Source organism: Symphalangus syndactylus, chromosome 17 (assembly GCF_028878055.3).
Source record: "Symphalangus syndactylus isolate Jambi chromosome 17, NHGRI_mSymSyn1-v2.1_pri, whole genome shotgun sequence".
Lineage (NCBI taxonomy): Eukaryota > Metazoa > Chordata > Mammalia > Primates > Hylobatidae > Symphalangus > Symphalangus syndactylus.
In genome coordinates, this window is record NC_072439.2 from 99,709,995 (window position 1) to 99,734,610 (window position 24,616).

The window sequence follows — 24,616 nt, forward strand, 5'->3', positions numbered from 1 at the left end:
CCGTCTCAAAAAAAAAAAAAAAATAAAAAATAAAAATAAACAATTGTCCGTTGTTTATCTGAAATTCAAATTTAGCTGGCCCTGCATTTTACCTGGCAATCCTGGAGGTTGTTTTATCTACATTGTGTGAAATGAAGTCTTTTAAAAGCGCAGCTGCTTGGATTCCATGTTTATTTTGACTTAGGCAAAGCTGCAGAACTGCTGTTCACCAGACAAAGGCTGAATGCCCACGCCCAGCACAGGGCCTTATTTGCAGTAGGTGCCCAGATATTCTTTGCTCTTCAAGCTGTGTGAAGATAGGGTGTGCATCCGTCTTGCTCACTTTTTTTTTTTTAATCCCCAGGGCCTATTACAGTGCCTGACACTCAGTGAATATATGATTAAATGAATAGCTACCTCTCCTGCCCCAGAAAATTGTAGGGTTGACCTTTTAACCCTGGCCCTTACGGTTGGCTGGACTTCTTGGACAGGACCCAGTTCCGATTTCTTGGCTTGTCTTCCTCTTTATTTTTACTGTGTGTGTCTCGGGTTGCTATTTTGTTCCGTTTTGTGTATGAAAAGACCTACCATTACCCACAATGCTTTGCTCTTGCTTTCTTGCCTTTCCCTCTGGAATCTGGGGATGGCTCCTAGGCCCCAAGACTCTCAGCCCTTGGGGAAACCTGAAAGTCTGAAACACAACAGCTAGGACTGTTTAATGAAATACTGCAGCATGGCCTTTTGCACTATGGAGACTGGGGATAAGGCTTTGGTTTGGGGGAGAAGATCAGGATAAAAGAGAATCTTTTTTTTTAAGACAGGGTCTCACTATGTCGCCCAGGCTGGTCTCGTACTCCTGGGCTCAAGTGATCCACCTACCTCGGCCTCCCAAAGTGCTGGGATTACAAGCGTGAGCCACCGCACCTGGCCGAGAATCTTCATTATATTAGTGGTAGGGAGGATTTTATACATTGGGGATTTTTATCTGTCCTATAAATACCTGAAGTACAAAATGCCTCCAAACTCTAATTGCATTAATTTTCTTCCATAAAATTAAGAACTTACCCTAAGGATCCTCTCTGTAGTTACTCCCACAAATGAGCAGAGGTGGTAGAAGTTATTTCCAGTGAGAGAAGGTGAATGTGGAGAAAATGACTTGTGCTTAGAGGATTTTAAATATACTTTTCATACTCACTATTATTACTCCTTTTTCTGGTTTTGAAGATGGGTGTGAGGTCCAGAGACTCTCCCAAAATCATACAGTGAATAACTACAGTCAGTGAAAAAGTTATCACTCAGTAAAACTCAGGTCTGGGCCCACAACCCAGTTTCTCTAGTGTTTTTTTGTTTTTGTTTTTTTGAGATGGAGTCTTGCTCTGTCATCCAGGCTGGAGTGCAATGGCACGATCTCGGCTCACTGCAACCTCTGCCTCCTGAGTTCAAGCGATTCTCCTGCCTCAGCCTCCCGAGTAGCTGGGATTACAGGTGCCCGCCATCATGCCCGGCTAATTTTGTATTTTTTAGTAGAGATGGGGGTTTCACCATGTGGGTCAGGCTGGTCTTGAACTCCTGACCTCAGGTGATCTGCCTGCCTTGGCCTCCCAAAGTGCTGGGATGACAGGTGTGAGCCAGTTTCTCTAGTTTTTAGCAGTCCAGACTGGTGAAGGGGCTTCAGGGTGTGAGAGTAGTAAAATCAAGCACATTATGCTGAGGACATACATGATACTCTCCTTGACATGCCAAATATTGTTCTTGAGTTTCCGAGTCCAAACTTTCCTCCACTATTAAAGTTTCTTGTGCCCCTTGATAGGTGTGTGGTTCACTCTTCTTATATTGTTATGTCTTTGTCATGAGAAAAAAAAGAAACATCTTGACCTTTGAGAATAAGAAGTTATTTAGAATATTCCCAAAAGCCTAACAAAAATCATACATTTCCCCAAGATAAGACTACTAGGCTTACAAAAAAGTCATGGTTCTTTGATTTCAGCTGGAAACATAATCTGTGTGAAGACTCCGGGTTTTATCCATGCTGCATATACAGGAAACGTTCACATTTACTTTTATTGTTAAGGTGACCGCAAAATTGTCACTGCAAGCTTTGCTTTAAATTCAGGCATGGAAAGGGGAGCTGGAACAGCTGGCTTTAATTTTTAAATGTGACATGCATAAGAAATATTTTAAAACATGGGATCCCCAAGCAAAGAATAGTAAATGTGTCATTGGTGTTGAAGTTGGAAGCCACATGACATTGTGAGATGACTAAATTAAGCAGAGGCTACTGTGGTTTTGAGATGGCTCGTTTCCATGCTAAAGGAATTTTTGCATTTTATGAATTGGAGAGGAGAAAGGCGACAGAGATTTCTAGGTGGACAGAATGCATCTGGTATTGTCCTTAGATGTAAACATCCGAGATAGTTTTAAGCTGTATGAGGGTGATATAACCTAAATGCTTCCACATAAACGCAGTTACTTCAGGGAAGGAGAATGAGGTAAGAAGAGAGGGAAATACCGTATGTTGTAAACGGAAAAAAGTTATCATGCAGGAATTCATCAAATATTAAATTGTTTTCCCGTAGGGATGATTAAAAAGTAAACGAAACCTTCTATCCATTCCCAATGCAAATGAATTAGAAGAAAACGCAGCTACATCAACAGAGGTACTTACCCCTCCCGAGGGAAGCCGAGGTCTTATTAGGGTGCTAAACACCGTGCCAAATGTTTTGAGAGTGCCAATTGAGAGATGGTACAGACATGGGAAACGTTAGCATTTCCTCTGGATGTTAAGGTGACGCAGGAACCGTCACTGCAGCGTTTGCTTTGCGTTCAGATGCGGCAGCTCAGCGCAGCTGTAGGTGGAGGAGCGTGCCAGGGAGAGGGGAGCTGGGATGCAGCTGCAATCTACACTCGCAGGGGTCTGTCCTGCCTCCCGAGGCTGCATTGCAGTGGGCGCGAAAGGCTCGTGTGTACCGAAGTATAGGGGACTTGTCTGCAGCAGGAGGGCCTCGAAGGACACGGAGGATTATGGTATCACTGAAGGCATAAGATTCAGAGGTGCCCGCGGTCTATCATCCCCCAGTTTGGGCGGAAAGTCGAACTGCTCACAACGGCGGTCCTCGCGAGCGCCCAGCGCAGCGGCTGCAATGCCTCGTCCCATCCTGCGAGGGCCGCTAGGAGCGAGTCACGGCGCGGGGCCGCTCTGGTCGCCCGCGAGTGTCGGTGGCCCCGCCCCGCCCGCAGCCGCGGGTGGGGACCGAGGAAGGCGCCGGCGCGTGCGCGCTCCCTCGGTGCGGCGGGCTGCGTGCGCGAGTGGGAGGTGGCAGGCCTGCGCCTCCGGCCTTGCCCGCGCCCGCTCCCAGCGCGACGTCTGCAGCCATGAACCGGTTTGGTACCCGGTTGGTGGGAGCCACGGCGACCTCTTCGCCGCCGCCGAAGGCCCGCAGCAATGAAAACCTCGACAAAATAGATATGTCTTTGGGTGAGGGGCCGAGTTGGACCGAGTTGGAGTGCGGGGGAGGGCGCGGGTGGAACCCGGCGGCGCGGTTTGTGGGGGCAGGGGCGGTCGGCCGCAGTTGCCGGCGGAGTTTCCTCCCTGGTGGGCGGACCCGAGCGGAGGCCCCAAGGACAGCCGGGAGCGCAGGCTCGACGCCAGGTGCCCGGCTGGACCGCGAGGGACCCGGGCGTCCCCTCGACCGCGGCTGTCGGAGGAGGGGCTGTGGAGGCGGGGGCCCGGGCGCTGCGGGCCCGAAGGTTCGCGGGGTCGCGGGGGGCGTCTCTTCTCCCCGGAGGGGCTGCGGCTCGCCGGCTCTTTGTGAGGAAAGGTCCGCGGGTTTCCCTGGAGTGCGTTCGCGGTGGGCGTTATCGGGAAGCGAGGGGAATGGTCCGACCGAGCCGTTCTCTCTCAAGAAAGGTCTTGGAGAGCCCGGCCGGGGCTGCGGTCGGTCCAGCCAGCGCTTCCGGAGCTTTCCCTGGTCGCCGGGCGTTCCAGGCCGGCGCTGGCCATGGCTGCCGGGCGCGACTCTCGGGGCCACCTCCGGCCGCGGCCCCGGAGCGTCTGTCAGAAAGGAAGCGGCGCTCGGCCGCCTGTGGGATGTTGTTGTGTATTGAGCGCTGCCTAGAAAAGCACAGCCTCCCTCTCCAGGCCTCAGAGCTAGCTAATGGGGGAAAAAGCAAACATCTTTGAAGGAGAGATGATTGCTGTGGCTCGCTGAGAAGCCAGGTAAAGCGTGGGGTTCTTGAGCGCATCTAAGAGGGTGGCGTGCTTTCTTGCCGATTATATAAAAAGCAGGAGGTTGGTGATTCCGTTAAAATCCAGCCCTGACACTACCGAGGCACCAGCCGCTGTGGTTAGCTTAGGTGGGCTAAAAGTACGAACATTTTTGTCGGGATTCAGGTGATGGCGTTGGGTGTAAGTCAGCTCTGCCAGCTGTTTGGCCGGCAGTTTTTTCGGATATTTGAAAAGTACCTGACTAGTGGATTCCGAGGCGTACCCTTTCCCAGGACGGTCTTTAGGGTAATAACCGTCTTGGAAACCTTCTTTCAGTTTTCATTTCTTCCCATTTGTCGTGTGTGTCTTTTGTTGTGGTTTATCTGGAACATTTTTGGTTCCAGGTGAGATGGGAACTATTGATTTCTAGGATTGCCACAGTCGGAATCCAATATGTGAACTAAGCAAATGATCAGAAATAATAGGTTTGGCCTCAAGTCTTGCCTTGCTGCTGGTTAGTAGTGAGCTTGTAAGAAATGAGAAAGCCGGGGCTGGGCGCGGTGGCTCACGCCTGCAATCCCAGCCCTTTGAAGGAGGAGGCGGAGGCGGGCAGATGGCTTGAGCCCAGGAGTTCGAGACTAGCCCCGGCAACAAGGTGAAATCCCGTGTCTACTAAAAATACTAAAATTAGCCGGGCGTGGTGGCCGCGCGCCTGTAATCCCAGCTAAGGCATGAGAATAGCTGGAACCCGCGGGCGGATGTTGCAGTGAGCCGATTGCGCCACTGCACTCCAGCCTGGGCGGCAGAGCGAGACCCTGTCTCCCCCTGCCCCCCCCCCAAAAAAAAAGAGAGAAACCTTTTGAGGTAAGGCCAAGAAATAATGTAATAATGAATATTTATTGAGTGCTTACTACCTACCAGGTCCTGTACTAAGCATTTTATATGTTAACTCAGTTTATCCTCATAATAACTCTGAGGATTCTAGCGATTGAGAGCACGGAACCCAGAACCACATTGTCTCAGTTCAGGTCCTGGACTAAGCATTAAATTAAATTAATTAATTAATTAATTATTTGAGACGGAGTCTGGCTCTGTCGCCCAGGTTGGAGTGCAGTGGTGCGATCTCGGCTCACTGCAACCTCCGCCTCCCAGGTTCCAGCAGTTCTCCTGCCTCAGCCTCCCGAGTAGCTGTGATTACAGGTACACGCCAGCACTAGTGGCTGACTAATTTTCATATTTTTAGTAGAGACAGGGTTTCACCATGTTGGCCAGGCTGGTCTCGAACTCCTGACCTCAGGTGATCTGCCTGCCTCGGCCTCCCCTACAGGCGTCAGCCGCCGCACCCGGCCAGCATTTTATATATTAACTCAGTTTATCCTCATGATAAGTCTGTGAGGGTTGTACTCCTGGTGATTGACAGCATGGAATCCAGATCGACACTGTCTCCTTTCAGGTCCTGCCTCTGCCACTTTGTAACTATGTAACCGTGGGCAGATGATTTCCCAGTGCCTCATCTGTAGAAAGGTTATAGTAAGTAGTATTTACCACATAGGGTTGCTGAAAACATTAAACGAGTCAGAAGGCATATGTGAACTGCTTAGAACAGGACCTGGTACACAGCACTGTATTTTTCTACATACACTATATATATGTGTGTATGTCTGTATGTATGCCTTTGTTTTTATACATACACTATATATATATATGTCTGTATATATGGCTTTATTTTTCTACATACACGACATATGTGTGTGTATGTCTATATATGGCTTGGTTATTTTTATACATACACTATATATGTGTGTGTATGTCTATGGCTTGGTTATTTTTATACATACATTATATTTATGTGTGTATGTTTGTATGTATGGCTTGGTTATTTTTATACATACACTACATGCATGTGTGTATATCTGTATATATGGCTTTGTTATTTTTATACATACACTACATATATGTGTGTATGTTTATATATGGCTTGGTTATTTTTATACATACACTATGTATATGTGTGTATGTCTGTATATATGCTTTTGTTATTTGTTATTTCCATTTTACAGAAATCAGAGGCATAGAGAAATTAAGTAACTTGCTCGAAGTCATACAAGGTAGTTAAGTGGTGGTGCCAGGATTTCAGTCTGATTCTAGAGCCTCAAGCTGTTTTACACCTAGATTTCTTAAGTTTCTAGGTTTTCTGTTTGCTTTTTTGTACGTGTTTTGTTTGATGATTAGTACGTTCAAGTGAAGAAAACCGAGGGATAGTTCTCTTGGAGTTAGCAATGAAGTGCTGTGGAGAGCTGAAACAGCTTGATCTCTTTCTTTCCCCCAGGAACATACAGCAGTCCCTCTATTGCCTTTCTTTTGGTGAGAATTTTACAGAAATGGGATGAAGAGATCATCCCATTTCTATCCTAGACATCATCTATCTTAGACAGTTATGCTTTGTGAATGTTTGATCTTACCAGGTTTGCAGAGGTTTTAGAACCTGATTTTTTTGTTTTAAATCATGGCTTTGCCAGGTGTATATGAATTTCACATAGAGTACCAAGTTTACCAATAGCTAGCCTCATGGTTCTATTCCTTAATTTGAAAATGGGTGTTACGATGATACTTATTTCATAGGATTGTTGTGAATTAAGTGAATACATGTCAGAACCGTTGGTACTAACATTGCTGATGCCTGTACTGTAGTACTTACCACCACCACTACTGCTACTACTGCTATTACTATTACCATGTATATTCCCCTAGTGCTATGGAAGAAACTTAAAATAGCTCATTGTAAGGAATTTTTTTTTTTTAATTCTGATACCTGTGTATCTATTCCTTGGGCAGGAGAAAGCCATTTTCTTTTTTTAGATTGAAAGAATCCTCTCGGCCATGGTAGCTCATTTGACTTATTTGAAGATATAGGTAGTAAAATGTTGAAATGTGAAGTGTAATTTTATATTTAATATGCTCTGCTACTTCTGATTTTTAGTTATATTTAGACTTTATATGCTGTATTTTATTTTATTTATTTATTTTGAGACAGAGTTTTGCTCTGTTGCCCAGGCATTTGTTTATTTATTTTGAGACAGAGTTTTGCTCTGTCGCCCAGGCTGGAGTGCAGTGGCATGATCTCAGCTTCCCAGGTTCACAACATTCTCCTGCCTCAGCCTCCCAAGTAGCTGGGACTACAGGCGCCCACACCCGGCTAATTTATTGTATGTTTTAGTAGACACGGGGTTTCACCATATTAGCCAGGATGGTCTCGATCTCCTGACCTCGTGATCCGCCCACCTCGGCATCCCAAAGTGCTGGGATTACAGGCATGAGCCACTGCACCCGGCCTATATGCTATATTTTAAGATTAACTTTGTTAGTCAGAATTGTACTTTGCCTCTTTTTTTTAATGCTCCCCAGACCAAATTCATTTTTTTGGTTTACTCTCAAGGCTTGAGATTTTAGACTTTTGATGAAGAGTAAGTAGCACTTTGTTAAAGGAAAGTAGGTCTCGTAAATAGTGTCTTCCTAAGTATTCCCTTTATGCTTGTTGAGATTCCTGTTTATATATCTGATGTTGACCTTTTAATTTTTTGTTTGTTTTTTTATCTCATTTTTTTTCTTTTTTTAATTATCTTTTGCACACAAAACAATACACATTTTCTAAAAATACATACAAACAAAAAGATGCATATCAAACATATTAGGAAGGTTGCACATGGGAAGATGGGGAATAGAAATGGGGGGTGGGAATTAAAGAAAATAAATGAGAGAGGGACTTTGTGTGGATCAATGATAATAACTCAATCCTCTATTTGACAAAGAAGGAGAAGGAAGAGGAAGAAAAAGAAAGTGGGATAAAGGATCAGAAAGGGAGGAAAATAGAAAAAATTAGAGTATGACTCCAGGGTAGACCTGTTTTGTTGTGGCTGGGTTGGTTGGTTGGTTTGTCTGTTGTATTTTTCATACGTTTCGCCATGTTGGCCAGGCTGGTCTCGAACTCCAAGCCTCAAGCAATCAACCCGCCTCGGCTTCCCAGAGTGCTGGGACTACAGGCGTGAGCCACCACGTCCAGCCCCCACATTGCGTCTGGCCTCCGTGGTAGACCTCCCAGACGGGGCGGCCGGGCAGAGGCGCTCCCCACATCCCAGAAGGGGCGGCCGGGCAGAGGCGCTCCTCACTTCCCAGACGAGGCGGCCGGGCAGAGGCGCTCCTCACTTCCCAGACGAGGCGGCCGGGCAGAGGCGCTCCTCACTTCCCAGATGGGGCGGCCGGGCAGAGGCGCTCCTCACTTCCCAGATGGGGCGGCCGGGCAGAGGCGCCCCTCACTTCCCAGATGGGGCGGCCGGGCAGAGGCGCTCCTCACTTCCCAGATGGGGCGGCTGGGCAGAGGCGCTCCTCACATCCCAGACTATGGGCGGCCAGGCAGAGATGTTCCTCACTTCCTAGACGGGGTGGCGGCTGGGCAGAGGTGCTCTCCACATCCCAGACGGGGCGGCCAGGCAGAGGGGCTCCTCATATCCCAGATGGGGCGGCCAGGCAGAGACGCTCCTCACTTCCTAGTCGGGGTGGCAGCCGGGCAGAGGTGCTCCTCACTTCCTAGATGGGGTGGCGGCCGGGCAGAGGTGCTCCTCACTTCCTAGTCGGGGTGGCGGCCGGGCAGAGGTGCTCCTCACTTGCCAGACGGGGCGGCCGGGCAGAGACGCTCCTCACTTCCCAGACGGGGCGGCCGGGCAGAGACGCTCCTCACGTCCCAGACGGGGCGGCGGCCGGGCAGAGGCTGCAATCCCAGCACCCTGGGAGGCCAAGGCAGGCGGCTGGGAGGCGGAGGCTGCAGCAAGCCAAGACCACTTCACTGCACACCAGCCCGGGCAACACCGAGCACCAAGTGAGCGAGACTCCGTCTGCAGTCCCAGCACCTCGGGAGGCCGAGGCGGGCAGACCACTCGAGGTCAGGAGCTGGAGACCAGCCTGGCCAACATGGCGAAACCCCGCCTCCAGGCAAAGGACAAAAACCAGGCAGGGGTGGTGGCGCGCGCCGGCAATCCCAGGCAGCCCGCAGGCCAGGGCAGGAGAATCACGGGAGCCGGAAGCAGGGAGTCTGCATGGAGCCAACTACACTCCAGCATGGGCAACAGGGGGAAGAAAGGGAAGGAAGGAAGGAGGGAGGGAAGGAAGGAAGGGGCAACAGGATATTTAAAAAGATAAGTTTTTGCTAAAATGAGATTAGTACTCCAGGATGTCATGTGTGGGCTCCTGGGATCCGTCTGCAGAGACTTTAGGCGCTGTCTTTACAATGTTGCTCAGATCAACCCCTTGCCATTCAAACTGCTCCACGGCCTCTTTCACCGCCTCCTCTGGCCCCATCGCAGACTCCTCGATGTTCTCGCGCACAGCTGCATCAAAGGTCTCCTGGGCAATGCGCCTGGAGACCATCTTTGCCTGTGTTGATGTTGGCGTGCAGCCGCTAGACGCTCCTGAGCCGGTCTTCGCGGCCACGTGGGGAAAGGTGGGGCGCGCGGTTGTCACCCAGGGAGCCGCCTCTAGCCCCTTCCGGCGGCCGTACGCGCGCAGCGCTGAGGCGCCCCTGGTCTTGGCCTCCGAGAGCCCCGCGGACGGATCACAATAACCAAGGACGACCGCGAACGAAGGTAAAGCCAACGAGGCCACCTCGTGCGCAACGGAGGCGTCTTTGCTGCCCCTTCCGGGACGCTCACGGTGGTCACCGCTGACCATTTAATTTTTTACAAAAGTTTTTGAGTGCCCTTAACTTTGATGAACTCTTTCGTCGTTGGACATTAATTTCAAGAAGACAACTAAATATTTTGGGGAGATTTGAGATATTTAGTGTGAATATTTGAATGTAATTAAGAGTCTTAGAGATTAGAGATTGGTTAGGTAGAACAGTAATATATTACAAAGGACTTTCAAGTTATATTTCCTTCTCTGACTTCTGGAAAGACTATAGTGATAGAAAAATTGAGTTTAATTAGTGTCATAGAGTTTTATTAAGAAGTTGTTGACTGTATGCAATTTCTTTATTTGCTTTCTCAATTATCAAATAATGCTGGAATTAGGACTGTGGAGGAAATGTTTGTGGTTTTTTTTTTTTTTTTTTGAGAGACAGTCTTGCTCTGTTGCCTAGGCCGGAGTGCAGTGGCGTGATCGTGGCTCACTGCAGCCTTGACCACTTGAGCTCAAGGAATTCTCCCACCTCAGCCTCCTAAGTAGCTGGGACCACGGGCACGCACCACCATGCCTGGCTAATTTTTTAAAATTATTTGTGGAGATGAAGTTTTGCTGTGTTGCCCAGGTTGGTCTCGAACTCTTGGGCTGAAGCAGTCTCCCATCTCACCTCTAAAAGTGCTGAGGTTACAGGCATGTGCCACTGTGCCCAGCTGGATATTTCTTAAATGAGTATTTTTGGCTTCTAGTAACCTCCTTTAACAGATATAAATGGGAATCTGGAGTATGTTTAGTTTTCTGGTCTTCACCTTGTTCTGTTGTGGTATTTTTGTTTGTGAATTACCTTGGGGCAGTTTGGAAGTATGTTTGGAAGTAATGAGGCTTAGATCAGTGTAGAAAGAAAAATAAGGTAACCTTGAAGTACTTTGCTAGAGGTGAGCCATTAGTATTTTTTGTACTATACCTTTATTATGGCACTTGTTTAGTTTTCTATTTGCTATTTGCATGTCTGTTTCCGTCAGTACTTTTAAACTTATTTAGAAAAGGGACCGTATTTTACTTTTGTTTCAGTTACAGCACAACCTGACACATATATTCGTTGCATGTAGTATATGCTCAATAAATATTTGCTGAATTTCAACATTTAGTATTTTAGTTGAATGGTTTAATTTTTGATTACCTATATATTGGAAGGTGGTCATCTTTTCTTACTATTTTTTTTTTTTTTTTTTTTTTGTGGAGTCTCGCTCTGTCACCCAGGCTGGAGTGCAGTGGCGCGATCTTGGCTCACTGCAACCTCCGCCTCCCAAATTCAACCAATTCTCCTGCCTCAGCCTCCCGAGTAGCTGGGATTACAGGCATGCACTGCCATACCCGGCTAATTTATTTTTTTTATTTTTTATTTTTATTTTTGTATTTTTAGTAGAGACGGGGTTTCACCATGTTGGTCAGGCCTGTCCCGAACTCCTGACCTCAAATGATCCGTCCACCTCAGCCTCCCAAAGTGCTGGGATTGTAGGCATGAGCCACCGTGCCTGGCCGGAAGGGGGTCATCTTTAAAACATGGAGGCTTCTGTGACTATGGGAAGTAAGTAGGAAAATGGAGGCTTCTGTGATTATGGGAAGTAAGTAGGAAAATGGAGGCTTCTGTGATTATGGGAAGTAAGTAGGAAAATGGAAGCTTCTGTGATTATGGGAAGTAAGTAGGAAATTGGAGGCTTCTGTGATTATGGGAAGTAAGTAGGAAATTGGAGGCTTCTGTGATTATGGGAAGTAAGTAGGAAATTGAGGCTTCTGTGATTATGGGAAGTAAGTAGGAAAATGGAAGCTTCTGTGATTATGGGAAGTAAGGAAAATGGAAGCTTCTGTGATTATGGGAAGTAAGTAGGAAATTGGAGGCTTCTGTGATTATGGGAAGTAAGTAGGAAATTGGAGGCGTCTGTGATTATGGGAAGTAAGTAGGAAAATGGAGGCTTCTGTGATTATGGGAAGTAAGTAGGAATAACTTTTGTAAACAGGCTTCTGCTTGATTCATCAGGTAAAGAAATACTATGGCCAATAGTACTCTTCATTAATTGGTAGATCTGCCTTGGGCTATTGTAAAATGGCTGATTCTTGTTATTATTCTCTTGTGGAAGTGCTTTCAAAGTAGAAGTTGGGAATGTAGGACATCTATCAGCTAGAAAATGAAACTGAGTAATTGAGTTAAAATGAAAATAATTGGCATTTCCTCTATCATAGATGATATCATCAAATTGAATCGAAAGGAAGGGAAGAAGCAGAATTTTCCAAGACTAAATAGAAGACTCCTCCAGCAAAGTGGTGCCCAGCAATTCAGGATGAGAGTGCGATGGGGAATCCAACAGAATTCTGGTAAGTTTTGAAAGTAAGCTTTAGTGGAAAGCTGTTATTTGTGTGTTCATAGTGTACTGTCTTTAGCATATGCTTAACGTGGAGGAAATGCATCAGTACTGTTTGTGTTTTGTGTTTCCTCTATGCCTAGGTTTTTGTTTAGATCTAAAACCTGGTAAAAATTTCAGTAGCCTTCAATAGGCGTAACACTGTTTCTTAAACATTTTAAGTCATTTAAAAGTAACTTCAGTTTATACATCGTCTAAATTATATTCAGAGTTTAGAATTGCAAAGGATCTTATATATCATGAGCTCCTATCTCCATCCAAGTGAGATGTTCCTTTAATAGTCTGTCTAATAGATGACTAACTCCAGCTTAAATATATTCAGTGAAAGAGCATACTACCTCATAAGCATGAGCCACTGTGCCTGGCCTCTTAATTTGAATTCAAGCATGCCTATCACTTCGGTAAAGTTATAGAAAGCAAATTCTCTCTTATATGTGAGAACTCTTTAAGTATGTGGAGACTACTACTACATTCTACATAGAAAATGACCTCCAGACTCCTTATCTTATCATCCAAGAATGTTAGGATTTGTTAAATCTTCCAAAGGTGACACTCAGAAATGAATGCTTTAGATATAATGTGGAACTCTATACATTTAGTTATTTTTGATAATCTGGAAGCTTATTTATAATCATCTTGGTTGAAGGCAGTAATTGAACACTAATATATATGGCTTGTTAACTTCTTTATCAGCAATATCAGAATTTTAGAATAAATATTTGTTCAAATAAAAGAACTAAATCTTTTTCAGATATGTAAAAATATGTTTGACAGACTAACTTCCAAATTGATTTTTATTCTATATGTTGAAAAACATAAAAATAATCTCCAGTAGGTTGAACATAATTAGTTCTGTGTTTACAGCCAATATCCCAATATATCCTCAAAATATGTATAACTGAAGCCGAGCACAGTGGCTCATGCCTGTAATCCCAGAACTTTGGGAGGATCAGTTGAATCCAGGAATCTGAGACCAGCTTGGGTAACACAGGGAGACCCTGTCTCTACAAAAAATTTAAAAATTAGCCAGGCGTGGTGGTACCTCTTTCTGGTCCCAGCCACTCAGGAGGTTGAGGTGGGAAGATGGCTTGAGCCTGGGAGATCAAGACCACAGTGAGCCATGATGGCACCACAGCACTCCAGCATAAGACTCTGTCTCAAGAAAAGTACATATAACTGAGATTGGGCCCTTAAAAAAAATTATTCATCTCTAATAATTTTTTGAATAGTTGAACCTAAGGGAGTAAATTTCATGACAGGTATTTAACTGTGGCAAATGAAGTTTAGTTCCAGTGATTTATATTTAAATTTTTTTTTTTGAGACGGAGTTTTGCTCTTGTTGCCCAGGCTGGAGTGCAGTCCACGATCTTGGCTCACTGCAGCATCTGCCTCCTGGGTTCAAGCGATTCTCCTGCCTCAGCCTCCCAAGTAGCTGGGATTACAGGCATGCGCCACCATGCTCAGCTAATTTTGTATTTTTAGGAGAGACAGGGTTTCTCCATGTTGGTCAGGCTGGTCTCAAACTCCCAGCCTCAGGTGATCCACCTGCCTCGGCCTCCTGCCTCAGCCCCCCAAAGTGCTGGGATTACAGGAGTGAGCCACTGCGCCCGGCCTAAATATTTCTTATAAATGTTATTGAACATACTATATATTTTTTGTATTAGTTGTTTTTAAAATAACTGTTGAGAGTTCATCGAACCAGAAATATATTTATTAATTAATGTTTATCAAATATTTAACATTAATATATTTCAGTGTTAAATACTTGATAGATACCCTAAACTGATTGAGTCCTGGGGGGTATATAAAGATGTGGTCTTCTGCTTCAAGGAGTTAATTTACAGTGTTAGAGATAAGATGGAAAAGGTAGTGTGGGAGAAATGTCGTAAGAGAAATTCAAATAGTATTATAGGACTTTAGAGATTTTGTACTAAGAAGATCAGGAATGATTTAATGGATAAGGTGAAATATGATCTGGTCCATGAAGTGTCAGGAAAGCTTTCCTTTTATGGATGTTATGATCTGAGCCTTGAAATAAATGATATCTAGGGGCAGCTTAGGATCTCGTAAGATTGAGCTTGCCCTTGTACGTTTATTGCTTACATGTGACAGGGGCTAAAATAGAACAGCTGCCACTGTTACTGAATGTACAGAGATAGACGATTGTCTTAAACTCTGATTGGCCAGGAAAAAGTTCAGATTTCCACGTTGTAGTGTCAATGAGGATGTTAGCTTGAGGTAAGAGAAATAAGTAGGACAGAGGAGCTCTTTGCAGATCCACAGTATGATTTCTGATGGCTGAACAAGTCAATGAATGAAATCTTTAACTTAATGTGTGAAAAATAATTTAGGCACTCAGTAAATACTTGGAGAAACAACCCAAATGTTCTTCAGTGGTAGAATGCATAGAGTTGTTCTTCAGTGGTAGAACGTATAGAGTTGTTCTTCAGTGGTAGAACGTATAGAGTTGTTCTTCAGGGGTAGAATGTATAGAGTTGTTCTTCAGGGGTAGAATGTATCGAGTGTTCCTCAGTGGTAAAATGTATAGAGTGTTCCTCAGTGGTAGACTGTGTAGAGTTGTTCTTCAGTGGTAGAATGCATAGAGTTGTTCTTCAGGGGTAGAACGTATAGAGTTGTTCTTCAGTGGTAGAATATATAGAGTTGTTCCTCAGTGGTAGAATGTATAGAGTTGTTCTTCAGGGGTAGAATGTATAGAGTTGTTCTTCAGGGGTAGAATGTATCGAGTGTTCTTCAGTGGTAAAATGTATAGAGTTGTTCTTCAGGGGTAGAATGTATAGAGTGTTCTTCAGGGGTAGAATGTATAGAGTTGTTCTTCAGGGGTAGAATGCATAGAGTTGTTCTTCAGTGGTAGAATGTATAGAGTTGTTCCTCAGTGGTAGAATGTATCGAGTGTTCCTCAGTGGTAGAATGTATAGAGTTGTTCTTCAGGGGTAGAATGTATAGAGTTGTTCTTCAGTGGTAGAATGTATAGAGTTGTTCTTCAGGGGTAGAACGTATAGAGTTGTTCTTCAGTGGTAGAATGTATAGAGTGTTCCTCAGTGGTAGAATGTATCGAGTGTTCCTCAGTGGTGGAATGTATAGAGTTGTTCCTCAGTGGTAGAATGTATCGAGTGTTCCTCAGTGGTAGAATGTATAGAGTTGTTCCTCAGTGGTAGAATGTATCGAGTGTTCCTCAGTGGTAGAATGTATAGAGTTGTTCTTCAGTGGTGGAATGTATAGAGTGTTCTTCAGGGGTAGAATGTATCGAGTGTTCCTAAGTGGTAGAATGTATAGAGTTGTTCTTCAGTGGTGGAATGGTATAGAGTTCTCAAAATGTCATCAGGGACCCTCTGGGATCCCTACGATATGGGGGATCCACAAGATGAAAACGAATTTCATGTTAATACTAAGGCATTAATTGTATTTTGACTCTTACTCTCTCAGGAACGTACAGTAGCCTTTTCCAGAGTCTACATGATGACTGATAATTAAAGTAGATTGAATGCAAAAGCTGGATCTTAGTTCAGTGGGCTGTAACAAAGTACCGTAGACTAGGTAGCTTATAAACAACAGACGTTTATTTTGCACAGTTTTGGAGATTAGCAGTTCAAGGTCAGGATGTGAGTAAGGTCAGGTTCTGGTGAGTGTTCTCTTCCAGGTTGCAGACTTTGGACTTCTTTTGATATCCTTGTGTGGCAGAAAGAAGGCTAGAGAGCTCTCCAGTGTCACTTTTGTAAGGACAGTAATCCTATTCATGATGGCTCCATCCTCATGACTTTACCTTCCAAAGCCCTCACCTGTTAATACCGTCACATTAAGTGTTAGTATTTCAACATGTGAATTTTGGAGAGATAGAAACATTCAGCCCTTAACAAGCAGTTGTGAGAATCTAGTTGTCTTCTATTAAGGCAAACACCAAAGAGATCCAAAAACAATACCACTCTTCTTACTAAATATTTTTATTTGTTTTGGAAAATAAAAATAACTAGGCCAGATGCGGTGGCTCACGCCTGTAATCCCAGCACTTTGGGAGGCCAAGATAGGCAGATCACAAGGTCAGGAGTTCAAGAGCAGCCTGGCCAATATGGTGAAACCTTGTCTCCACTAAAAATATTAAAATTAGCCGGGCATGGTGGTGGGCACCTGTAGTCCCAGTTACTTGGGAGGCTGAGGCAGGAGAATCGCTTGAACCTGGGAGGTGGAGATTGTAGTGAGCCAAGATCGCGCCACTGCACTCCACTCTGGGTGACAGAGCGAGACTCTGTCTCAAAAATAAAAAAGGCCAGGCGTGGTGGCTCATGCCTGTAATCCCAGCACTTTGGTAGGCCGAGGCAGGCAGATCACGAGATAGGGAGATCGAGACCGTCCTGGCTAACACAGTGAAACCCTGTCTCTACTAAAAATACAAAAAATTAGCTGGGCGTGGTGGCAGGCGCCTGTAGTCCCAGCTACTCGGGAGGCTGAGGCAGGAGAAAGGCGTGAACCTGGCAGGCGGAGCTTGCAGTGAGCCAAGATTGCAGCCACTGCACTCCAGCCTGGGTGACAGAGTGAGACTCCATCTCCAAAAAAAAAAACAAACAAACAAACAAAAAAAAACAAAAAGCTAATGGATACTAGGCTTGATACCTCAGCGATGGAATAATCTGTACAGCAAACCCTTGTGATACATGTTTACCTGTGTAACAAACCTGCACATCCTGCACGTGTATCCCGACCTTAAAATAAAAGTTAAAATTTCTTTTTCATTTAAAAAGAGATGTTTACCCTATGTGTAATGAGTTTATTATTATTTTTTAAGTGAAATGGTTTTTAACTATCTTATTAATAGTTTTTATTTTGGCCGGGCGTGGTGGCTCACCCCTGTAATCCCAGCTCTTTGGGAGCCCGAGGTGGGTGGATCACCTGAAGTCAGGAGTTTGAGACCAGCCTGGCCAACATGGCAAAACCCTATCTCCACTAAAAATACAACAGTTAGCCGGGTGTGGTGGCACATACCTGTAATCCCAGCTCCTCGGGAGCCTGAGGCAGGAGAATCGGTTGAACTGGGGAGGCGGAGGTTGCAGTGAGCTGAGATTGTGCCATTGCACTCCAGCCTGGGCGACAGAGTGAGACTCTTGTCTCAAAAAAAAAAAAAAAAAGTTTTTATTTTAATTGCAGTAAATATAACCCACAGAAACAAAAACTTTGGAGTCCTCAATTGTTAAGCATATGAAGAGGTTCGTGCTTGTAATCCCAGCACTTTGGGAGGTGAGAGCAAGAGGATTGCTTAAGCCAAGGACTTCAGGACCAGCGTGGGCAACATAGGGAGACCCCATCTCTACAAAAAAAAAGAAAGAGTGTAAAGAGGTACTGAGACTAAAAAGTTTGAGAATGCTGTTCTTACTAGAGGTATAAGAGTTGGGAATATTTGTATGTTGCTTTGGAAAGGAGCCAATAATATGATTACATGTACTCTAGGATGTGACATTTCCCAGAAAATCCCTCAAATCTTTATTTAGATGATAAGGCTCCTGAAATTATTGAGGCATATGATGTATGTGGAAAGAAATTCATGAATAGATTAGTCTTGGGATTCAAAAAAAAGATGAAAATTTCTTTCTCTAGTTTTAGCTGTTATCAACCTTAGTTGCACCTGCGGAGCTTTATGAAATAGTTGCTCTGGCTGTACTTTATTTCTACTGAACCAGGACCTGTAGAGGTAGGGCTTAGGGGGTTTTCTTTAAGCTCCATGGGTGATTCTGATACCTAACTGGTATTAAACTACTGCTCTGGTGGAGCTGAAAATGTAAAAGGGTCTTCATAAAGGGTGATAGTTGAAGTACATGGAGAATGTGGGTACTCTGGAACTCTGCAGAGAGGCTCTATGAATGAAAACTAAGAAAAGACTGTTGCATTGGATGATGTCTTTAGTACCCCTTCATAGTGCTTTTTAGAATATAAGACAGTTACAGAGCATAAGAGGGAAAGGGAGATAATTGGGTATGTATAGATACCCAATTATAGTACATAGTATATAGAGTATGTATAGATATACCATATATATGTAGCATATAGAGTATGTATAGATCTTTATGTAGTGTGACAATGAAAGGGTAAAGAATATAATCATTGCTAAAACAGATACAGCTAATGAAGTTTGTTCAAAGGTAGAAAGGTGGGAGAACAAATCACATAGGCCTGATTAGAAAGCAGAGGAGGAGGCCGGGCCAAGTGGCTCACGCCAGTAATCCCAGCACTTTGGGAGGCCAAGGTGGGCAGATTACGAGGTCAGGAGTTCAAGACCAGCCTGGCCAACATGGTGAAACCCCGTCTCTACTAAAAATGCAAAAAATTAGCTGGGCGTGGTGGCGGGCGCCTGTAGTCCCAGCTACTCGGGAGGCTGAGGCAGGAGAATGGCGTGAACCTGGGAGGCAGAGCTTGCAGTGAGCCGAGATCGTGCGGCTGCACTCCAGCCCGGGTGACAGAGCGAGGGTCCGTCCCCCCCCCCCAAAAAAAAACAGGCGAGGCAACACCTTGGATAAGAGAAAAAAAACAGCAGAAAGATTGATAAGTATGGGAACAATGTACTGTACTATCAATAGAAAGCGCCAAGGGATAGAGTTCTATTCCATACTTTTTTTTTTTTTGAGATGGAGTCTTGCCCTGTCACCCAGGCTGGAGTGTGGTAGTGCGATCTTGGCTTGTTGCAACCTCCGCCTCCCAGGTCAAGCGATTCTCGTGTCTCAGCCTCCCCAGTAGCTGGGATTACAGGTGTGCACCACCATGCCTGGTGGCTAATTTTCATATTTTTAGTAGAGACGAGGTTTCACCATGTTGGTCAGGCTGGTCTCGAACTCCTGACCTCAAATGATCCACCCGCCTCAGCCTCACTAATGTTGGAATTACAGGTGTGAGTCACGGTGCCCAACCTTATTTCATACTTAAGATCTTGTTTTAATCCATTTGATTCCTATTTATGAGAGTTTCTTGTCAGTCTTTCTCATCTAGTCCTGAAATTTTGGTATAATAATGGGTTCCTCCTCCTTTTAATCTTTTCTTTTTGCCCTACAAGCTCACTTATTCTTTTGGAATATTTTCCAGTTTCTTCCTTTCTCAAGGAAGATGGTTAGCATCAGTCTTATCAGATTATCATACAAATTATAGTACTCAGCACAGTGCCTAGCACAGTGAAGGGTAGCGGTCACATTATTTAACACAAATAGCAAGTCATTGTTTATTGGAATTAATTTTGATGTACAGTTTTTCCCAATATGGTTTAATCTTCACCTAGTTGCAATTTTAGAAGGAAACCACACATAGGGCAGCAATAATTTGATTTAAAAACTAAAAACTTTAAGCCAGCCGTGGTGGCTCACACCTGTAACCCCAGCACTTTGGGAAGTTGAGGTAGGCAGATCACCTGAGGTCAGGAGTTTGAGACCAGCCTGGCCAACATGGTGAAACCCTGTCTGTACTAAAAATACAAAAATAGGCCGGGCGTGGTGGCTCACACCTGTAATCCCAGCACTCTGGGGGGCTGAGGCGGGCGGATCACAAGGTCAGGAGATCAAGACTATCCTGGCTAACATGGTGAAACCCTGTCTCTACTAAAAATATAAAAAATTAGCCAGGCGTGGCGGTGGGCCCCTGTAGTACCAGCTACTCGGGTGACTGAGGCAGGAGAATGGCATGAACCCGGGAGGCGGAGGTTGCAGTGAGCCGAGATCACGCCGCTGCACTCCAGCCTGGGCAACAAAGCGAGACTCCATCTCAAAAAATATATATATATATATAACTGGGTGTGGTGGCAGGCACCTGTAATCCCCGCTACTCGGGAAGCTGAGGCAGGAGAATTCTTTGAACCCAGGAGGTGGAGGTTGCAGTGAGCTGAGATCACACCATTGCACTCCAGCCTGGGCGACAGAGTGAGACTGTGTCTCAAAAAAAAAAAAAAAAGAAAAGGAGTTTGCTTTACTGTTTAACCTAGCATTTCACCTTCTAGAAACTTACATCTTCAGAAAATAATCATGGATGTGTTTAAAAATATATCCGTGGTTCTATTGTGATATTATTTATTATTAGAACTAACTGAAATGATTAAAGTTGGTTGGATCAAGTATGGCATATTAAAAAGTAATGCAGTAAAAGGATGTAAAAAACATGGGATAATATTTTCACAATATAGGTGTGTGTGTTTGAGACGTGTGTGTGTGTGTGTTTGAGACAGGGTCTTGCTCTGTCACCCCAGCATGGAGTACAGTGTGATCTTGGCTCACTGTAACCTCTGCTTCCCAGGCTCAAGTGATCCTCCTGCCTCAGCCTCCCTATTACCTGGGACTACAGGTGCGTGCCACTGCACCCAGCTAATTTTTGTATTTTTTCTAGAGATGGGGTGTCGCCATGTTGCCTAGGCTGGTCTCGAACTCCTGGGCTCGAGCAATCCATCCTTCTCGGTCTCCCAAAGTGCTGGGATTATAGGCATGAGCCACCATGCCCAGCCTGCAGTACAGGATTAATGTAGGGCTACAAAATAGTATGTAGAGTTGTATAGTTGCCAAAAGATTGACTCAGTTCACCTTCTACTATAAAATTGAGGCACTACTATAAAATTGAGAATTACTACGGGTGATAGTCATGAGTTGCTTAAAAATAGTTAAAACCAAAAATGTTAACTTTTAAAATATATGTATACAAGTAAAAGAAAGACTAGAAAGACAGAATGTTAGTGGTCATCTCTAGGTGGTAGGCTGATGGTTGATGTTTATTTTCTTATTTGTACTTTATGTGTTTCTAGGAATTCTGCAGTGAGCATGTTTATTTTTTAATTTACCTTTTTTTTTTTTTTTTTTTACGGGCAGCCCCTGAACCAGAATAGGTTCAGAGACACTCCCAATTTATTTTTTTTTTTTATTTTTATTTTTTGAGATGAGTCTCGCTCTTCGCCCAGGCTGGAGTGCAGTGGCACGATCTCGGCTCACTGCTAGTTCCACCTCCCAGTTCACGCCATTCTCCTGCCTCAGCCTCCTGAGTAGCTGGGACTATAGGCACCCGCCACCATGCCCGCTAATTTTTTGTATTTTTAGTAGAGACGGGGTTTCACCGTGTTAGCCAGGATGGTCTCGATCTCCTGACCTTGTGATCCACCTGCCTCGGCCTCCCAGAGTGCTGGGATTGCAGGTGTGAGCCACTCCACCCGGCCCCTATTTTTTTTTTTAACTAGAAAAAAGTATTTACTTATTTATTTATATATTTATTTATTTTTTAATCTATTTATTTTTTGGAGGCAGGGTCTCACTCTGTTGCAGCCTAGAACTCCTGGGCTCAAGCAATCCTCTCACCCCAGCCTCCTGAGTAGCTGGGACTACAGGCATGTGCTACTACGCCCAACTAATTTTTAGAGGCGAGGCCTCACTATGTTGCCCAGGCTGGTCTTAAACTCCTGAGCTCAAGGGATCCTCTTCCTCAGCCTCCCAAGTGCTGGGATTACAGGTGTGAGCCACTGTGCCCAGCCTAAAAAAAGTATTTAAATAGGTGAGATATATAATGGAAGACCAAAGTTGGTAATGTCACATGCCACAGATTAAAATGTGTCTATTGGCACTCACTGGCAACTTTAGCAAAAGCAATTTGAATGGAGTAGGGCTGAAAATGAAGCCAGATTGCAGTGTGCTGTCATAAGTAAATAGGAGATGAGATAGTGATTCCACTCCAGATCGGCACTGTTCAATAAAGATTGAGCACATATGAATATATTTTACTTAGCCCAATATCTAAAATATTTCACTATATAATTTATATAAAATCATCAGTGAAATATTTTACTTTGAAATACCTCGATTCAGACTAGTACTTAACTTCAAGTACTCAGTAGCGACATATGGTTAGTATCTACCATCATGCACAGGTAAAGACTAGACAGACTGTCCTGCTTGTTGAGAAACTAATGACAAAATAGTATGGCTAGAGGCAGCATGTGAGAATCCTCTAATTATTTACAGCCCGGTGTAGCCACAGAACCCTTCCCAGTGCAGCAGGTTGCCTTTTCAAAATGAAGTATTTTATGTAATTTAAAAAACATAAATAATAACATAATAAATGTTCCTAAGTTCCCCCTTCCTTGGGAAATAGAATATCCTGTGACCCTCCCAATTGAATTGTTAAATTGACATTTTCTTCTCTTTTTGCCCCCCTACAGGTTTTGGTAAGACTAGTCTGAATCGTAGAGGAAGAGTAATGCCTGGAAAGAGACGTCCTAATGGGGTTATCACTGGCCTTGCAGCTAGGAAAACAACTGGAATTCGAAAAGGAATTAGTCCTATGAATCGTCCACCTCTAAGTGACAAGGTAGGATGATGGCTTAATCCTGGATTAGATATCCTTTTCCTTTATTTGTACTGACATTTCTGTGAATAAGCTTAAGAGAGAATTTTATTTGTTTTTATGTAGTACTTTGGGACTGATATAAAAAATTTAATATCTAAGTAAAAATCATTGCCATTCATAAAGAATACCTAAATTTCCACATTCTCAAATATAAGTAAGTTTTTTGTTTGTTTTTGTTTTTTATGTATAGATAGAGTCTTGCTCTGTTACCTAAGCTGGAGTGCAGTGATGCGATGTTGGCTCACTGCAGTGTCCACCTCCCAGGTTCAAGCAGTTCTTCTGCCTCAGCCTCCCGAGTAGCTGGGATTACAGGTGTGTGCCACCACTCCCAGCTAATTTTCATGTTGGCCAGGCTGGTCTCGAACTCCTGACCTCAAGTGATCTGCCCACCTTGGCCTCCCAAAGTGCTGGTATTACAGGTGTGAGCCACCGTGCCTGGCTGAAAATTAAGAGTTTTTTGTTTGTTTGTTTGTTTGTTTTTGTTTTTTCGAGACAAAGTCTCGCTCTGTCGCCCAGGCTGGAGTGCAGTGGTGCAATCTTGGCTCACTGCAACCTCCGCCTCCTGGTTTCAAGCACTTCTCTGCCTCAGCCTCCCTAGTAGCTGGGACTACAGGTGTGTGCCACCATGCCTGGCTAATTTTTGTATTTTTAGTAGAGACGGGGTTTCACCATGCTGGCCAGGCTGGTCTCGAACTCCTGACCTCGTGATCCATCCGCCTCAGCCTCCCAAAGTGTGGGGATTAAAGGCGTAAGCCACGGTGCCTGGCCAAATTAAGACTTTTTAATGTGATTTAGTCAATGGATATTTATGAAGTACTTCTCATATACTTAATAGAAGAATCCAGATAAAGTATAAGATAAGGTGCATATTTGTCAAGAACTTTAGAGTAGTCTTTATGGACAATATGGATATCTGAATTAGGCTTTAATGATGGATTTAATTTATACATGTGGAGGAAGAAAAAGAGGATGTTTCATGTGCTTTTGTTTTTTATGATACTTTTCGCCTCTAACCATGTCTACTCCAGCGTCTTTGCTGTCATAAGTTCCCCACTTTTTCTTTTTTTTTGGCATGCATTTGTTTTGGAACTTGGCTTTTTAAAATCTATTAGTATCAAAAATCATGTTTATATAAATTATTCCCTGATTTATATCTCTGGCTCTCTGATTCTTCTCTTGAGTTCCAGAGCTGCAATTCCCCATCACCTGTGGGTCCCCTGAGCACCTCACATATTTTAAATATCTCTGGCTCTCTGATTCTTCTCTTGAGTTCCAGAGCCACGATTCTCCATCACCTGTGGGTCCCCCGAGTACCTCACGTATTTTAAATATAATGTGGGGTTTTCATCTTTTCAGTCATGTAGACTGTACAGTTTCAAGTTGTTTCTCTGTCTCCCTTATCTACACATTCAAGCAGTTGTCAATCCTTGTTGATTCTGCTTCAGAAATGTTTATTGTATAGAGTATATAGAAAAATGCAATTTGATTAACATAGTTTCTTGCCTTCTGATAGAATATAGAACAATATTTTCCAGTGTTAAAAAGGAAGGCAAATCTTCTGAGACAAAATGAAGGGCAGAGGAAACCAGTAGCAGTTCTCAAGAGACCTAACCAGCTAAGCAGAAAGTAAGTGCTCAAATATAATGATGTGTTATTTTGCATTAAAAACACTTCCTGCATTAAGTGGTGTGAAGAATGGATTTGCAGTGATTTTTTTAGTTATCTGGTCATTTTCAAGACAGATATTTGGGATGTCTATCTGAACATCCACATGGATGTATCCAGTAATAGCTTGTTTATTAGATGAATTCTTACTGATGAATTTAACCGATATAAGCTTTTTAAAAAACATCACTCTGCTTCTTTACCTCTTTATGGAATAAAATTGCAAAAGCTGATCACTTTAGTAGAACTCTCTTTTTTTTTCCCCCTGTTTTTTTTTTTTTTTTTTTTTTTTTTTTTTTTTTTTTTTTTTTTTTGA

At 44.0% G+C, this 24,616-nt stretch overlaps 2 protein-coding genes and 1 long non-coding RNA gene across 7 annotated transcripts in view; 2 read left to right on the forward strand and 1 right to left on the reverse strand.

Moving 5' to 3' along the window:
* Positions 1 to 3,213, reverse strand: part of RUBCN (rubicon autophagy regulator) — a 77,957-nt gene extending 74,744 nt beyond the window's left edge. For both annotated transcript variants that reach the window (XM_063622130.1, XM_063622128.1), the window contains exon 1: positions 2,645 to 3,213. The gene's annotated coding sequence lies outside the window, so the exon portion shown is untranslated. The remainder of the gene's footprint in view (positions 1 to 2,644) is intronic.
* Positions 3,159 to 24,616, forward strand: part of FYTTD1 (forty-two-three domain containing 1) — a 35,186-nt gene continuing 13,728 nt past the window's right edge. Inside the window, exons 1-4 of one of the 4 annotated variants that reach the window (XM_063622253.1) lie at positions 3,159 to 3,454; positions 12,095 to 12,226; positions 22,448 to 22,596; positions 24,149 to 24,261. In XM_063622253.1, the coding sequence (XP_063478323.1) occupies positions 3,352 to 3,454; positions 12,095 to 12,226; positions 22,448 to 22,596; positions 24,149 to 24,261 (497 nt within the window). In that variant the 5' untranslated portion in view covers positions 3,159 to 3,351. The other 3 variants (XM_063622255.1, XM_063622256.1, XM_063622254.1) reach the window with 3 other exon arrangements.
* Positions 12,239 to 17,241, forward strand: LOC134733251 (uncharacterized). The gene is made up of 2 exons (XR_010116757.1): positions 12,239 to 15,072; positions 15,129 to 17,241. It is a non-coding gene; the product is annotated as an uncharacterized lncRNA (long non-coding RNA).